General features: G+C 42.7%; 2 protein-coding genes across 2 annotated transcripts in view; one reads left to right on the top strand and one right to left on the bottom strand.

Moving 5' to 3' along the window:
* Nucleotides 1-3481: 3481 nt before the first annotated feature.
* keap1a (kelch-like ECH-associated protein 1a) overlaps nt 3482-18236 on the bottom strand; it is a 28954-nt gene continuing 14199 nt past the window's right edge. Inside the window, exons 3-12 of the mRNA XM_033642809.2 lie at nt 17717-17916; nt 17459-17615; nt 14751-14843; nt 13532-13678; nt 12893-12999; nt 10174-10303; nt 9686-9882; nt 6628-6833; nt 5695-5871; nt 3482-4207 (exon numbers count right to left, since the gene is read on the bottom strand). Of these exons, the coding sequence (XP_033498700.2) occupies nt 4029-4207; nt 5695-5871; nt 6628-6833; nt 9686-9882; nt 10174-10303; nt 12893-12999; nt 13532-13678; nt 14751-14843; nt 17459-17615; nt 17717-17916 (1593 nt within the window). The 3' untranslated portion in view covers nt 3482-4028. The remainder of the gene's footprint in view (nt 4208-5694; nt 5872-6627; nt 6834-9685; nt 9883-10173; nt 10304-12892; nt 13000-13531; nt 13679-14750; nt 14844-17458; nt 17616-17716; nt 17917-18236) is intronic.
* Nucleotides 15406-17452, top strand: LOC117267126 (complement C1q-like protein 2). Its single transcript, XM_033642810.2, has 3 exons — nt 15406-15682; nt 16814-16936; nt 17022-17452. Exons 1-3 carry the CDS (start codon nt 15406-15408, stop codon nt 17306-17308), a joined length of 687 nt encoding a protein of 228 aa, XP_033498701.1. The 3' UTR covers nt 17309-17452.

Here is an 18236-nt window from a genome sequence, read left to right on the forward strand (position 1 = left end):
TGTCTCTTTGTACCGGTTTTGTGTTTCTTTGAGGTCATTTTGTGCCTTTTTTAGATCATTTTGTGTCTTTTTTGGCCATTATGTATCTCTGTACTGTAATATAGTGTCACTTTGTGTTTCTTTGTTTCCTTGTACCTGTTTTGTATCTCTCCGAGATCATTTTGTGATTTTTTGGTAATTTTGTGTCTCTTTTTGGATGTTTTGCCCCTTTTTGTACCCGTTTCATGTTTCTTTGAGGTCATTTTGTGTCTCTTTTTTGTTTGTTTGTCCCCTTTGTAGTTATTTTGTGTTTCTTTAAGGTCATTTTGTGCCGTTTCCGTTCACGTGTCAATTTGAGTTACATTTTGCAGGTGAAGGCCAGCGAGGGCCCCTAACACTTTGGGCCCCGCGGCCTGTGCCCGACAGGCCCGTTCAGTAAACCATCCATCCTTCAGCCTCTCTCAGTTTCTCCATCTCTGCTGCTCTATCAGAGGAAGATTCTCTCCTCCATCAGGTCCTCTTGGGGTTGTGCAACTGTTCAGCATTAGCGCAGCGAGCATGCAGAAGACGGACTTGTACAACAGCTACATCTGTATGTGTACTAATTTTCCTCCGCTGATTCTCCATAGAAGGCGAACCTCCCCGCTGTACAGTGCTTCATCTCTTTCTGTATTCCTCTCCCCTCATGAGACAATGAAAGCATTCAGGCAAATCTGTTTCCACAGCCTGCGAATGAGAGACAGCCAGCTTTGTTTTGCACACACACATATGCGTGTGTGGCAGATAAAGAGCAAATGTGTTTGCGTACGGACGCGTTTGTGTATCCATGTACGATTGTGTGTGTGTTGTGTGTGAGATGCCTGCGTCATGCGTTCGCCATGTGAGTCACTTGCTCTTGTGTGGGGCTTTAAGTAGTGAGTAAGAGCCCTCTACTCCCTCGTCCGTCTCCGCTCTCCGGGGCCCCGAAACACACAACCAGAGCTCCGCCGCTTCCTCCTCTGCCTCTACTTCATCTCTGCTCATCGCCCAACAGGTTGCTCTGTCAATAATGGACGCTCACAAAGCACTGGGTGTGCACTAGTTCTGAAATCTGAGATGCATTCAAATGGAGACAAACACGAGAGCACAATCACCTGCCTTTCTATTATTCCACATAAAACATACATTTTTTTCCCTCCTCTCTGTCAGAAATCTCAGCACGCATTTGAATAATTGTTCTGTCCAGAACTGTCTTCTTTGGTGGCCTGCTGGGATAATTGCAGGTGAGCCATGGAGGAGATGGAGAGCAGCAGTGCACAGAGAGATAAGTAAACACACACAAGTGACGTCTGCGGTTGATGACTAACACAGTAGTGACTCCACTACTCTCTTTCTCTCCTCACAACTGCTGGAATAAAGGCTGCTCTGCTCACTATGGCTCTAATTATTCTCTCTGAGCTGTAAAACAGTTTTTATCTAAACAGGACTGTTGGTAGTGTGTGCACAGTCCCTGCTCATATTATTGTAGTAGCTATCATGATGTGAGCAGATTTAGAGCCTTTATTCTGTTGCTTTGTCATTTTTAAGTTCTTTTATGGTGCTTTAACACTGCAAAACGAAAAACAGAAACATTCTGATGTTGCTGCGTGCAGCTGTTTTTGGACTTATCCCACCATCTAGTGGTAAAGCATGTGCTGGTACATACTGGGGCTGCACACTGGTGTGGATGCAGCCTAATAAGTGATGGAGCTGGAACAGTGGGAGGAAGTTTTGGCATGGAAAAGGAAAATATGGCATTGAAAAAGGAAACGTTAGTGCTGACAAAGTTCAACAGAGAAAAATATTAAAAATGATTTCATTTTGATTTTTTTTTTTGTATTCTGATGTGTTCTGATTTTTGTCCTTCACGTCACTCTTGAAAGAATGTGAGTCCAGAAAAGAAATGCTCTCCTTGGATATGTAAATCACGCTGTCCTTGCAACTCCCCTCAAACCCTTTCTCTCTACACCAAAACTGTGACAGGAGTTGAAACCAAGGGGCATGTGCAATATTATGCAATATTGTAGTGCAGTATCATTTTCTCAGTCACAATACTTACTTGCATTCTTGTTGTTATATTTTAGTTCATTTTTAGTAACTCTTGTACTTACTCGTATTGTTACTCTATGAGGCACTGGTTTTTGCTTCTGCTCCTTGAGAACACATCCTAACTTGTATATTTGTATAGTTTGCCAGATATTTAATACTCTATTGTTCTAAAACTGGGCCCACTCAGTGACCCAGACCCCGGGAACCCACTGTTGTCTGGTTGTTACTGGTTGTGAACGCTAAATTGTGGTTACTGTACTTAGTCGTACTGTAATTTGAAGCGTTCGATGGCACAAGAATTTCCTTAGAGATAAATAAAGTTCAATTGAATTAAATTCAATTGAAAAAAGAGTGAAAAAAAGAGTGTAAAACAAACAAGCATAAAAAGATTTTCACTAAAAAACACATCAAAATACAAAAAATATCAAAATAAAATTAAATGATTAAGGGAATACAGTTCTTACAGGTGGCATCAGCCCATGGGCGGATAATGAGACAGTGGGCCCCTGGGCACAGACATTTAAAGGGCCCCACCACCTCTCTTACATGTAGTCACTCTTGTGTCTCTTCATAGTTGTTTTGTGTCATTTTGTTGTTGTTTTGCCCCTTTTGTAGTTATTTTGTGTCTCTTTGTACCTGTTTTGACTTTCTTTGTTATTTTGTGCTTTTTTTGTAATTTTTTTGGTAGTTTTGTGTCTTTTTAGTCATTTTGTGTCTCTCTGTGTTTGTTTGTCTGCTTATTTTGAGCCTATTTTAGGTAATTTTCTGTCTTTTTTTGGTCATTTTGTATCTCAATATAGACATTCTTTGTCTCTTAGTGTTTGTATTGCCCCGTTTTGTAGTTATTTTGTGTGTTTCTTTGTACCCGTTTTGTGCGTTTTTTTGGGGGAATTTTGGGTCTTTTTTGGTCATTTTGTATCTTTTTACAGTCATTTTGTGTCTCTTTGTACCCACTTTGTGTTTTTGTTTTTTTTTAGGTCATTTTCTTTATTTTTTGGCCGTTATGTATCTTTTTATTGTATTTTCGTGTCTCTTTGTGTTTGATTTGCCCCGTTTTGTAGTTATTTTGTGTGTTTCTTTGTACCCGTTTTGTTTTTGTTTTTTTTAAAGGAAATTTTGTGTCTTTTTTGGCCTTGATGTGTCTTTTTGTGTCTCTTTGTACCCACTTTGTGTGTTGTTGTTTTTTTGAGGTCATTTTCTTTATTTTTTGGCTGTTATGTATCTTTTTATTGTATTTTCGTGGAGATGGACCTTCTCAGGAGTAGGTCCAAAAGCCAGTTGCCTGCCCTCAAACGGGTAGTGGTGACATCTTGCCGACTGCAGCCAACCCCCAACGACCCCCCAAACAAGCCTTAAGTGTCACTGTTCCAGCCCTTTGATAAATGAAATCACAAGAGGTCAGTAAAGATAAAATGATGAACATACGGGGCAGATATACACTTGATTAACTTTATTTCCTGAAACACAAGTTATGGTGAGTACACACACACACACACACACACACACACACACAAAAATCAATAAAATAAAATAAAAAATTGGCAGTTCTGGGTGAAACTATATTGGCACAAACAGAAAAGTGCTCATTTGGACAGAGACACAGATAGAGGTAGAGATACAACACAGAGGAATTAGAAATCAGGATGCTGAAGGCCATTCATTCATTAAATTTACAAAAATAACACTTAGAGATTATAAACTTCTGAGGAACAACAGTAATTAAATAGTACCATTATTTGGGATTACTTCTGTAGCACCTTGTTGTTTTCTGTATCACGTGTCCCCGGAGCTGATGTAGAAATCTTCTCCTTCAGTGTTTCCACACAAACTTTACCTGCAGTTCTCCGCGGGGCGACACCAACCAGATCCACGAGAGCGGGGACGTAAATTGGAATGTTTACTTTATTGAATGCACTTCACCCCTCTCTTGAAAAGCAGCACCACGTAGAACCATAACCACACCGATTTTATCCTCCTCCTCCTCATGTGGCTCCTTCCTCATCCTCCTCTTGTTCAGGCAGGCTGCCGGGACAGGGCTCCATGGTAACAGCGACGCCCATGCCGCTGCGTCCAACGGGCATGTCGGTGACGCACGTCCATTCGTTTCTGTCTGGACAGTAAAACTCGACACTGGACAGGAAGCCGTGCTGGTTAAAGCCTCCTGGATGGACACACACACACACACACACACACACACACTCATTTAATAAGGTTGTTAATACACCAGTTAGTGAACTGTTAAATGATTCTGTCTTTAAGTTATGTATCTGTCAATTAATAAATGGATTAGTGGAATTGTTTTTTAAAAATGGAGATTATTACATTATGATTTTCAATTGATTTTATTCACTAACGCGATTTATTTCTTCCTGATGTGACATCTCATTTGCTGCTGCTCGTCTGTTTACTCTTCACATTTGAACCATGCTTTACTCTAATTAACAACACTGAGTCACTGAGCCACACTGAGCCTCCTGACCTCCTGTCGACCAGTTAATCAGAATTATCTAATCACTTCGCAGGTCTGTACTATTATTGCCTCTACCTGCATGAATGTTGTCTAAAAGAACATTTCTTCCTGGGCTCGGCGGCGTCACAACTGCAAGTCTCGTAACCAGACATAATAATACCACAGATATGAAAGGTTTTTCTACTCTACGATGACGACTAACTGAAACTTCTTTTAACTCATAAGACTCAAACATAAGTGTTTGTGGAAGTGGCTGCACACTCAGCCCACAAAAATAAGACGGTACAACAGGCTTAGATACATGAAACTGAAAATGTACTTATTAGTGATGGCACACAAGACAGGCTTGACTTCAAGCAAGCAACAGTCATCAATACAAGCATCAATAAAAACTGTAAACTAAAATACACGGGTGGAACATACAATAAAATATAACTACGAAAAAAAGTTTAAAGAATTAAAAAAAAATATAAATTTTTAAAAAAAAAAATCTAAGAAAAAGGAAAAAAACAGAAAAAGCCAATAATGAAAAATATAAAATAAATAAAAACACTTAAACATACATAAAAAAAAGACCATCTAGCGATAGAATCACTCCAGCCAAGATGCAGCAATCGGCAATCTAAAGCAAATGTCCAACAAAGGCGTAAAGTGGTTGGGCCAATGGTCCCTCCCCTGCGCCCTTGCTTGCACCACACCCATCTTCGAACTCAGCCGCCAGTGTGTTTTCAGCAACACACCTGTCGTTAGCCAGGGGTATAAGGCGTGCAGCCAGTGGCCCCTTCCCTACTTCCTACGTCCCTACATCCAGCTCCCTTGCTTGGACCACGGCCATCTTTAAACTGGCCTTCATTTTGGTCTCAACTACACACCTGTAAAATTTCGTGACTGCATGTTGCACAGTTGCGATGTAACTGCAGTGAAAAAATCTGCCCACAGACAGACAGACATATAAGCACCTGGCAAAGTACTCAAAATGGCTTCTGTGGTAGTTACCGCTACAATTATGTCACCTGGACCACATTTCGCCATGACGACACACACACACACAGACTCATGAGGTTAAAACAATACCAGCCAACACAGGTAATCATTGATCAAATATTTTTGTGAGTGTGTAATCACTAACACTGTTTGAATTTTCAATTTGTTATTTTTTGAGCAGTGATACAACTGACCGAGGACAAAGATGCGCCCCTGGTGGACCGTGACTCCGTGTGCGCTGCGGCAGTACTGCATGGAGGCCCTGGGCTCCCATTGGTTCCTGGCTATATTGTAACGCTCCACCGAACACAGCTGGTTCCGCCCATCGTAGCCTCCTATGGCGTACAAGTGAGAGTTCACACACACCAATCCTGCAAAGACACACAGAGAGGGAACTTAAAGGAACATTTTGACATAATGGTGACAAAATGGCTTCTTGGCTTTCTTGCTGAGAGTTAGATGAGAAGATTGGTACAGCTTTGTTTGGTAAATACGCAGCTAAAACCAGCAGTCCGTTAGCTTAGCTTAGCATACAAACTTAATACTTTAATAATTAAGATTAGCCTTGCTGAAAGTCAGATGACAAGACTGACACCACACCACAAATATGAAGCTACAGTCAGGAGATGTTAGCTTAGCTTAGCATAAAGCCTGAAGTTAGGGGGAAACAGCTAGCATTGCTCCATCTGAAGGTGACATAATCGGGTCCATGTCATTGGTTCGACAGCCCATTGGTTCGACATCCCATTAGTCCGACTGTCCGCGGTGCTGAACGGCTCGCGGCGGGCGTATGGTGCGGAGCAGGCTCACGGCTTATGTGTTTATCACTTTCTTTTTCATTTTAACCCACACCATGATCTTTTCCTAACCCTAACCAAATGGTTTTTGTGCCTAAACCTAACCAGACCTTAACCACAGGGCATCATGATGATTTCGGAACGGACTTCGGAACAATGAGTTTAATATGGTCAGAACAATGTGATGTCGGACCAATGGGCTGTTGAACCAATGGGCAGTTCCCAAATAATCTGCCTACGAGCACATCTAAAGCTCATTAATCAATACATAACATCTTATTTACTTAATCAGATTGGCTCTCATGAAGACAGGAGTACAGACACACTCACCCAGTCCGCTGCGTATAGTGTTCATAGGTGCCAGCTGGTTCCAGGTGTTCGTGTCCGGCTGGTATTTCTCAGCAGTGTTCCAGCGGCTCTGCCCATCGTATCCCCCGACCACATACAGAACCCCCCCACACGCCGCCACTCCGGCACCCAGACGAGCCACCGACATCGGGCAAACAAAGGACCAGCGATTAGACTCGGGATCCCACCTGTAAACCACACAGAGGATGTGCCGTGCGTGTAGTCAGTGTGATAATCTGTTGACAGTTCCTAATGTCGGTACATATCAGTCAATTAAAATAATCACATCAGTGTATCTATCGGTGCTGCAGAACGTGAGATGATCCACGGGGCAGCGGCTGTGTGAAGCGGCCTTCTCAATCTACACGAGCCAGTCACCTTTAAGTGGATTAGGTTAAGCTGGCAACCATGTTTGGCAACTATTGACAAGCTTTATTTGAAGCCAAAGAGTTTGTAACACCGCTGAGAGCAGACAGAGACAAGAAAGTCTACATGATCGGGGAGTCCAACAGACGTCTCTGAACAGACTGTTAAATTTTAACTCTTTGTCCATGGTGTCTTTGAATAAAGGTCAAACTGATCTCATCTCATACAGTAAGATAAATGACTTATTTAACATATTCTTTTAAAGGAATAGCCTGCCCTTTTTTTAAAGTAGGCTTTTCCATTTGCTGAGAGTTAGATGAGAAGATTGATACCACACTCACTTCTGTTAACTGAATAGAGTCAGGAGACGGTTAGCTTAGCTTAGCATAAAGACGGAATGGAGGGGGAAACAGCTAGCTTGGCTCTGTCCAAAGGTATATACAGTTTATATGCAGTATGCAGTTTATATACAGTTTATATGCACGTTTCTGTCTGTGGAATGTTTCTGTGTGGCTGCAGCATGGGGGTGAAAAGTTCAAGACAAAAGGTCCCACTCTGGAGAACAATAAAGTTCTTATGGGGCCTGTTTGGGTTCTAGTGCACGGTGGCTAAGTAGTGCCAATAATTCCCGGGTAATTTTATACACAGCAGTTGAACCATTTTGGCTTTGTGCACCACTAAGGCCCCGTTTCCACCAAACTCTTTCGGTATGGTACCTTTGGAACCAAAAGTAACCCTTCAGACATGGTACCTAGACCCTAACATTTCCAGTCTTAAATGTGGGCGGGGTTGTTAGCACTCACTGTATTTCCTCAAATAATGTTGACGCAGAGGGAAGTCTGCACCTCGTTTATCGTTCACAGAACGAGGCTGCACGTTGACATTTTCAGGACAAAATAAAACAGGCTGCAGTGAGTGTCTCTCTCCATGGGATATTTAAAAATAGCAGGTTTGTGTATTTAGTCCTTCTCAGACAAGCTCAGGGGTTTAGAGTTGCCCACAGGAACAATGCTCCACGACACTTCATATAGTCATATAAAAACTAAAGTGATGGTCACAGTTGTCATATAGAGTGCTGATTGAGTCACGTCATCAACTCATGCATTGAGCAACATTACAAGTTAACATTCCACCTTAAAAGTCGCTGGCAATCAGCCCAGTGAATTAAGTTGTTTTTTTCCCCGACTCCAGCTGCTTATTTTACAGTTATAGTTTACTAATAAAACTCCACGGTATGAACAGTGGTTACATGAGCCTCAAAACCAGCCACAAGTCAGCCCTGAGCAGAGTGACCGTCCTCTATTGACCAATCAACAGACTGCAGTGTTCACAGCTCCACCTTTTAGTACCAGATCTGTGTGCTAGGTACCCCAACAGAGGGGGGACCGAAAATGGGGACGGGAAGGAACAGTTCCATTGGTACCATCCACAACTTTTCACAGTGGAAACAGAAAAAAAGCGCTTTTGTCTTTATGCTTAAGACAAAAGCACTTGCCTCCTCCAAGCTGTGGCTCCATATTTAATGGGCAGATGTGACAGTGGTATTCGTCCTCTCATCTTGGCAAGAAAGCAAGCATTTCCTAAAATGCTGAACTGCTCCTTTAATACTGGAATAACAACAGATAATGATAGAATGATAAAAACTTTCTTGTTGTGAATCTTCGTATTATTTGCATTTTACAAAGTACTGAGTCATGATGAGGCAGGTCGGACTACATGTTTTCAATGGTTAATGATTAAATCAGTTCTCAGCACTGGGTGTATTCTACCTGTGAACTGCTGATAGGGTGACTGACATTACATGACCTGGCAAAGTGCCTTTGAGAAAATCACTAAATGCAAGTCCCTTCTTGAGACACTGACCCCGTGCTCTGACCCCTAAAATCACAACACACAGCGAGGCACATTCAAAGAAGTATAACTCCCTGTTGAATGTCTTACATGTTGCTTGGATTCATTTGGGAGACATCCTTAAGCGCAAAGCCTTTTTTTTTTTTTTTTTTTTTGTGCCAACCATTGTTACTATAAATGCTCTAATCTCCTTTGATGCGTTTCACATTGAATTTTCATTTCAATAGTTTTATCAGCTTTCATTATATTTAGCAGCTTCTCATGAAGACACTTCCAAGTAGCGTCTGATGAGTTCTTATAATTCTCTTGTGACCGCCATCTTTTAGAAATCTATACCCTTCAATATAAAAAGGAGGTTACGTCTGAAGCACTTTTTCAAAAACAGCTAATAGTATCAAAAGAAACTTTCATGTGGCTCTGTTATTAATTGACTGAAAGTGATTTATAACAGCATGAACAACTCCTCCCTGCTTGGCGGTGGCAGCAACAAAGATGTGAAGCATTCCCGACCAGATCGACATTCCTGGGAAGTGTGTCTCGACATGTTTTTGAAAGAGCCCGTGTTGTTGTCTAATTAGGCTAAGAGGAATACCTGCGAACTTCTTGACTGCTCTTTAGGTTGAATGGCAGCTATTCATTTCATCCCTCTCTGGTGCCATTATCCATACTTACACTGAGGTAAATGCACTTAATCTAGGAATGTGTGCATAGTGGGGGAGGAAATCCACGCTCATTACATTCATCCCCATAAATAAGATGTCATTAAAATCAAATTACCTCTCAAGTGCCTAGTTAAATAAATAAATCCTTGCACACTTCTCACCTCTCCACCGTGTTGTGATGCGTGGAGCCCTGGGAGCCCCCGATGGCGTAGATGCAGCCGTCCACTACGCCCACGCCGACCCTGTTCCTGGGGATGTTGAGGGAGGCTCGCTGGCTCCACTGGTTGGTCATCGGGTTGTAGCAGCACAGGGCGTTGGACTCGGTGTTGTTTTGGAGCGACAGGTTCCTGCCTCCGACCTGAACAGAGATTACGTTGATCTCTTAAACTTGTCAGAACAAACATGAGTCCACTCAGGACTGACAGGTGGAAGAAGAAAAGCGAGAAGAGGAAAGTGGGTAAAATAATTACAGGATTAGACATTATATTTATGCAGAAATGTGCCAGTACAGTGACACCACACCCGTGTTAGCTTACAGTTTTTAGCTTCCCAGTTTTGTATTCCTCGTATCATAACATATAATTATGTCTTTACTCAGAAATTAAAACTCTCATTTCATTGGTGGTATGACACAACTGGTGCAACCTACAGTGTAGAGCAGTCCAAACAGCGTACAGGCTCCCAGGCCACTGCACGCAGACCCCATGTCAGTCAGTTTTAGCCACACATTCCTTCTGGGATCATAAGCCTCCATGGTTGCCAGTGAATGCTGCCGGTATCTGGACAGAGATGAGAAAATGGTACAGTCACTCTATATGCATACTCGATTATTGATGCATTCTTTAAGAAGTACACGACCAAGGCCGATGACTTAAAGGTCCAGTGTGTAGGATTTAGGGAGATATATTGACGGAAATGATATACAATACAATAAGTTGTTTTCTTTAGTGTATAACCACCTGAAAATAAGAATCCTTATGTTTCGTTACCATAGAATGAGCCGTTTATATCTACAAAGGGAGCAGGTTCTCATCTACAGAGTCTGCTATGTTGAACCCTGATGTTTCTACAGTAGCCAAGAATGGACAAACCAAACACTGGCTCTGGATAAGGCCATTTGTGTTTACACGTAGTTAGAAGCCCCTCAGTGATGAGCAGCATCGGAAAAACACTGATTTTTTATTCAGTGTCTTTACCAGTTTAAATCACTTGGTCCGTTTGTTTTGGAGAGGAAGAGACCTTTGTGGATAATTCAACTCACGGTAAAAACCTCCCGAACATTAAACACTGAAGGACTCCTAAACAGGAATTTATGCTTGGCACATGGGAGAAGTTTCAGCGAGCCCGGTCTCATTCCAAAATTGTTGAAATCTATCGCTTGGGCAGTGACTTGCAGCGTCAGACACTGATGAAAAAAGCCGTCCTTTAACGTTGGCATGATACGTGGCCGTTTGCTATTATAGTTTAATTGTGCTCTGCAGCGTCAGGGGGAAACGCAGTGGGACAAGAATTAAAGTCAGGGTGGTGGATTGGTCCAACAAACACCAGCTTTCACCCGGGAGAGTGGTTCTTTGCGACCCAGCCTCCATGTTTAAAACAGTGGAGCAAAAACTAAGCATCTCCCACCAGTTGGAGCAAACTTTCTCACTCTACAGCTAAACAGTACACTAAAATATGTTTCTGAAAAAAAACTGAGGTGAGAAATTGTCAATGCGGTTACAGAATCTTAATTCATATGATAGACAGTTTGTCTGCTGTTCACGAGCAGTGATCGACATGACTGATTGCGTTAGAGACTCCTCCACTCTGATTAGTTGTTCTCCAACAGCGCGTAGATTCTGCTGATACATGTGTGCATGTAGGCTGAAGCCAGAACCTGCTGTCATGTTTTCTGCTACCTTTTCTTCACTATCATTTTCTGTTAACCTATAACTTACGCCATCACAAGTTGATACGATCATCCCCAACTCAGGGCCAAAAACCCGATTTTTCAGACATGTTTCTGGCGGCATTATGTAAATACAAATATCGAGGTGCTACAATTGAATAAAAAGTCATACAAGTATGAAATCTGGCATGGAGTATCCTGAAACATTGGGGAAAGTAGCAAAATAAAGCCTTTTTAAAACAGGAATTGTGCAGGAAAGCCCAATCAGTCTTCTTCAGCATTACCAGTATAAAAACAAAATCGGGGAGTGCAGCAAAATGATGCCTACCTACTTTTGTTCATACAGAACACGCCTTTTTCAGGGCAATGAGGGGCGTGAGCAAGTAACAAAATGTGTAACTCAGTGTGTGACGTAAACAGTAACGTGGGAGGGAAGCTGCAGCTGGTCAGTCCTGTGATTCTCTCGTAAGTCGTTCTTCATCGTTCCTGTCATCTGGCCTCTTCGTTTGCGAGGGCAAGGAGGGCGCGCAATTCTTTGTCTCCTCAGTTGGTCATCTTTACAGTGTCTGCTACTCGCTGCTCGCTAATTCCCGCCATCAGCTGTTTCCTGTTTATCCACCGCCAGTGGGTCGCACGTGCATCGTCATCAACACAAGTCTTCAACAGCCCCTCCCGTTGCGGAAGGCCGCCTCGGTCTTTTTAAACTTAAAAGGTTCCGCCAATATGACTACCCTTCGAGGTGGAAAATTGGGCACCTCGAATCAACTCGCCAATCTGGCTCTGTGTGTATAAATGCTTGCAGCTTGCCGGCAAAACGGCCCAACATTCACGGAAAATCTGGCAGTGTGAAAGGGGCTTGCTGCCATTCTGAAATACTGTCTGCTTGACACATTCTCGTAAAAAAAATGTTTTTCAGCACTTTATGCTAAATGTCACTTCCTCACTTGTACATGGAAAACTTCCCAAGCTCATAAGCTTCAATTTGAGGCCAAGATGACCTTTCTATCTTAATAATTACACTTGCTGTGGCCTGAATGCATGGTGAAACTTTAATTTTAGACTGGCCGTCTTGGTTAAAAACTCACCTGTGCTTTAAAAAATAAGAAAATAAGTCAACATACAGTATGCCACTATAAACAAAGGGCTTATGAAATAGGAGGGTGGCGTGCATGCATGAACTCAGAGAGCAGGGCACCTCTGTAAGCAGCACAGAGTGGATGACCTCCTAACAGCCACTGGGTGGCAGACTTTTTTCTGAATCTATGAGGCACTTTCATGGACCTCTATACTGTGAACACAGCTCACTCACTTTAATATATCTCATAAAGTGTGAGAAATGACATCACTAACACAAACTGTTGTCTCATAATCAGTTTCTGATGGCCAATGTCAGAAATAGGTCCCAGAGTGTGTGTTGCTACCTTCAGAGTATCTGTGCAACCAAAGCAATGCTGTCAAGGAAACTGTAGGAGATAAATACCCGCCAGCCACATAGATGAGTTGAGTTCCACGGTTAGGTGCAGGAGGCAGCTTCCTTATTGTCATATCCTGGAAGATTTTAGACAGGAAGTCCTTACAGGAGTTGGCCTGAAATCAAAAGAATGGTCAAAAGATAAAACATTTAAAGAGACAGTAAGTGAATGAAGAAAAAAAAAGACTTCTGGAATAAATACTAATACAGAACAATATTTAAAGATATGCTATGCAGGATTTTTCTGATGTATAGCCTCAAATATACACAAGTAATCCCTCTTCATCATCAATTGTGACCTATTAGAAGTGTGTGACGGTATATTTATCTGCCCTCTGCCTGTATTTTCTTCTTATTCTGCTGTGTTCGGGAGGTTCCTGGGCAGAGTGTGCAGGTGACGTTGGGATCTTATAAAAAGGTAGCGACCAAGTGACAGACCGTGAGCAGCATACAAGAAGAAGCTACAAATATTACAGTAAAGTGAAACAGGGAGTGGACAAAGCTCGTCTCATAACAAGAGTGAATCTGCGGTTGGCTTTCACTTTCACTAGCGATACTGTTTATGATCAGTAACTGACAATCCCTGCATATTCTTATCCATCCACTCATTTCCATAACAAGAGAACATAAATTGAGGCTGTAGTTTACCTTGCTGAGGATGGGGCAGGACAGGAGCTGGTTCTTTAGGAACTTAGGAGGCAGGGCGTAGATATGAACCGCATTCAGGAGGGCGTGCAGGTACTGGGCTCTGCCCTCCATATCCCAGCGCACCCAGTCAGTGCAGGCCTTATACACCTGACAAGGATTTATTGAGACATATCAGTTGTGGTTTGCTATGTTCATTAAGAAACACTCCTCAGAACTTCAACCAACAGCATCTGTGCAGATTTCTCAAGGTATGTCGAACCTTTTTAGCATGAGCTGACTGTTGTGTGAGACATAAAACACAAACAAACAACAAACAAGTTCATAACTCTGACTTTACAGACCAAAGTTACTGCAAAGGTCCAGTGTGTAGGATTAGGGGGATGCACTGTCAGAAATGGAATATAAGAAGCACGTTTTCTTTAGTGTATAATCACCAATTTTTGTTACCTTAGAACGAGCTGTTTATATCTACATAGGGAGTCGGCCCTCATCTACAGAGTGCACCATGTTTTCAGTACCCAGAACAGACAGACCAAACACTGGCTCTAGATAGGGCCATTCGCATTTTCACGTCGGCCACAACCAACACACCTACATTTTTAGCATGGATCCTACGAACTGTTTTGTAAGAAACCTTGTTTCTTTTGTGGACAACTTGGCTCTTGGATAAAACCTCCTGAACATATCGATATTAAGTTATCAGAGAAAAAAGGTGAGCACACATTAGCAGGTGCTGTGACATGCCGAACAACGTCCTAGAAACACTGATTTGTAACGTCAAACTGCTTTATTGAGTGTTTTTACAGGTTTAAATCGCCAGGTCTGTTTGTTTGGGAGGGAAAAAGCCTCTGTGGATAATTCGGCTCCTGGTATAAAAAACTGAACACTGAAGAAATTCTAACCGGGAGAAGTTTCAGCTGGTTGCAATGTGAAATCCTCACCACTAGATGCCACTAAACCCCCCCTACACTTACACACTGTTCTTTTACGTTTCTTCAACTTCTACATTTTATGGTAAAACTTCAGGTGTGCACAGTCAGAACATCTTACAATATGCAGTACTGTTCTTATGCTTTGACCCAAATAATGCATGCATTTCACGGATGCAGTTCAACAACTATTAGGAAAAAAATGAGCTTCATAAAAGACAGAACATTCACTGAATGTTCCTTACGTGGCTGTCTGTCATTTTTTAATTAGTCCTTTTAAAGCTACTCACCTCAGACTCACAGAGCACCTTGAGACTGTCCTGACTGATGAGCTCCAACAGCTGGCAGTGAGACAGGCTGAAGAACTCATCTTCTTTAGTCACCTGGGACAGAGGGACACAAGAGCACAGCCACATAAAGACACGCTGACAACTGAATATGCATATTCTAGTCATTTTTCAGATTGGATTTACTTACTGTATGTGGATATCATTTGAAGTTAAAATATTCAGTGGTTCATATGAGCTGGTGGGCAGGTGTTAAAAGACACAAGGAGCATTCACACACTCACCAAAGGTAGTTTCCATCATTTAAAAAAAGCTACAGGGAAAGAGTGCACAAGTTTAAGCCTGAAATACTGATGCTGTCATCAAACCAAAGTGCCAAATTACCTGACCTTGGCTCAGGTAGCCATGAAACAGTGCAGCTGTACTGTTCCCAAAGATATCATATCACATGAGCACAGCATTTAATAAAACTTAATCAGTGTCAAGGACATTAAGCAGAGTACTAACCAATGAGATGTGCTGATGCTAGGGCGTGACTTACTGGTATGCATACAAAATGCATATAAACTGTAATGTTCTGTAGCTTCTTTGGTGACTTACCGCCTGCTATGTACAGTTCATGTAAAATCAATCAACAACTTTAAGATCTAAAGACAGAATGAAGCGTGCTCCAGTGTTGCTGCTGACCCTGTGCCTGTCAGGGGCTTTGGTTCGGGCAGAGACGGCCTCTGAGTCTGACATCAGAGCTGAGCTGGGGGCACTGAGAGCCACGGTGGAGGAGCTGAGGTTGATGGAGAGCAGACTGGCAGCGAGTGAAAACAAAGTACAAGCTCAGGAGAACTCAGCTGAAGATCTACGAGCAGAGCTGATTGCGACCAAGATGGAGTTACGTCACTTCAAAGAGCGGGCAGAGGAGATGGAAAAAAAGATGGCAGGTAACAATGGAAGGAATAGGAAATTATAATCTCATGGACATTCATCTGATTCTCTTTTATTTAATTCACACCAAGCCATCAGTAGTGCCCCCAAGGGTGGTGGGCGGGCAGGGCCTCCCTGATACAGTTGCTCCACTGGCCCCCTGTCAAAAATAATTAGAGGCCGATGTTACTGTCTTTAAGAAGTTGTGGTGCACTGACTTTTTAATCCAGCATGAAGATACTGGTAACTTGTGAAACTAGACAACCTAAGGCATCCATTGGTACCAACCATGGTGGCATAGCTTGTTGGGAAGGGGGTTGAATGACGCTCCAAACAACTGGCATGGCCATTTTCTAAGGGGTCCCTTGAACTCTCACGTCAAGATATCTGAATGAAAACGTGTTTTATGGGTACCTACGAGTCTCGCCTTAACTTGAAAAGGCTTGTTCCCAGTAAATATTCTGTCCCTTCAGCCTCTGCACACTGAGTCCATTTTTTTCGTCCGAAATTGTTACACATCTAAAAATATATACGACCCCACATTGTGTCAATCGTGTTTACACACTGAGTCTGAAACTTTCGTCCGTCATTAAAATTTTTGGAACAGGTTCGATTTTTCTGCGTTTTTTGCATCCATCAGAGCCTTTAGTGACGTTTGATCAAGAATCAGTGAAGAAAATATGGCGGCGGGACACAGCCGTGACAAGACAGAGGAACGGGGATCACAGAATCATTTCATAACTCTGACAGCTCACGCTCAACAGGACAGATAGTAATATTCAGGTGCATGATGATGAAGAGGAGGAGGATGTGGACCGCACACAGATTACACACACAGACATCAGATTACTAGTGATGTTAAATGTAAAATAAGAAAACAAAGTATATCAGTGTGCATTTTCTTAACTCTCATATTGACACAGCATCAAAGAATTCATGCAATTCAGTTGTCACTTTTGGTTTTGGTAAGCCACCCAAAGATTTTCAGTCGCCCCATCTGGCCACCCCTGTGAAAAATTCCGAGGGTGCCACTGTCAAATCCAGCTGTCAGCTACAGGAGCATATCTATCACCTGGTGTGAGCCAACTTGAACAGATGATAAATAAAGAACGGGCGCCACATGTACGTTTCATGCTCTGTTTTCACAGGTGGACCCAAAGTGGCCTTCTCTGTGGCTTTGACTGGAACAGTGGGAACCTTCAATGCTGAAACTACACTGATATACCCGCAAGTCATCACTAACATCGGCAATGCTTACAACGTCTACACAGGTATGTGTTTGTGTGAGTGTTTACTATTTAACGTAGGTTTAGATATGTTGTTTTCATGAAGCTCTTTGTTTGTGCTCCACTGCAGGTTTCTTCACAGCCCCCGTCAGTGGCGTCTACTTCTTCAGGTTTAATACCATGGATGGACGGAAAGGCTACCACATGGGCGCAGCATTGCACAAGAACAACCAAAGAGTTCTTTTAAACATCGCCTGGAATCACCAAGATGACCACGAGCATGTGTCCAATGGAGTTGTCCTGGAGCTCTCTCAGGGCGATGTCGTGCACATGCGTCTTCCTGCGTGGTACAGAGTCACTGACTGGGTTGGACATCACTACAACATTTTCAGTGGCTTCCTTCTTTTTGCCATGTGAGAACAACGTGGCAGGAGTGTGTGCATGTGTCATGTGGTTGTGTCACGTAAAGTAAAGCACAAATGAAAATAAAGTAACCTTCATAAATACCTGATGTGACTGTATTTCAAAGGAAAACTTGTGTTTGCCCCTTCTGTATTTGCACCTCACCTCACTGAAGTGTGTGTTGATGTACTCTCGACTCCGCTGGTGCAGCTCCGTGCAGCCGATCTCCTCAGCAAAGCGGGCGATGCCGATGACATTGGCAGGCTCCAGGTGCTTAGTGAGGAAGTCGCAGCACGCTTTGGCCACATCCTCCATCTGATACCTTGTATAAAACAAAGAAGAAGAAAAAGAAGAACATTTAACTGGTGAATCCTGAAAGATAAAAAAAAAGTCAGGGTAAAGAGGTCTTGTCTGTGTGCTTACCTCATGGCAGCCAAAAGAACGTGCAGCACACACTTCTCTCCCACTGTGATGCGGGAGGTGTAGGCAAAGTCAATAAGTCTTCCCACCACCTCGGGGCAGACGTCGCGCAGGGTGACCTCCGAGGCGCGACACTCTTTGAAGCTGCTGGTGAACATGGCTCTGAAGTAGGGGCTACAGGAGGCCAGCACCACCTTGTGCACCTAAAAAAAACATGTATTGAATGAAACGGAAACAAAGTGTTGCAGGAACAAGTCGTAAAAAGCAGAGATTAGTTAGCATGTTAGCACTCCCTGTTCCCTCGTGTTGAAGTCAGTGGGGTCTGGTTTACACAAGCTTAAGGGATTTTCACGTTTTGTTTTACTACATAAAACGTGTCGATAAAATTCCCCACTCCCCACTTTTTTTTTTATTTGCCATAGATCTTATTTTCGCAATAATCCAAATACCACTGGCTTTTTGTCAGGGGAACCAAGGTCCATGCACCGCCCTATACTTGGCCAGTGGCTGAATGATAACCAGT

The sequence above is a fragment of the Epinephelus lanceolatus genome, chromosome 15 (assembly GCF_041903045.1).
Source record: "Epinephelus lanceolatus isolate andai-2023 chromosome 15, ASM4190304v1, whole genome shotgun sequence".
Classification (NCBI taxonomy): Eukaryota; Metazoa; Chordata; class Actinopteri; order Perciformes; family Serranidae; genus Epinephelus; species Epinephelus lanceolatus.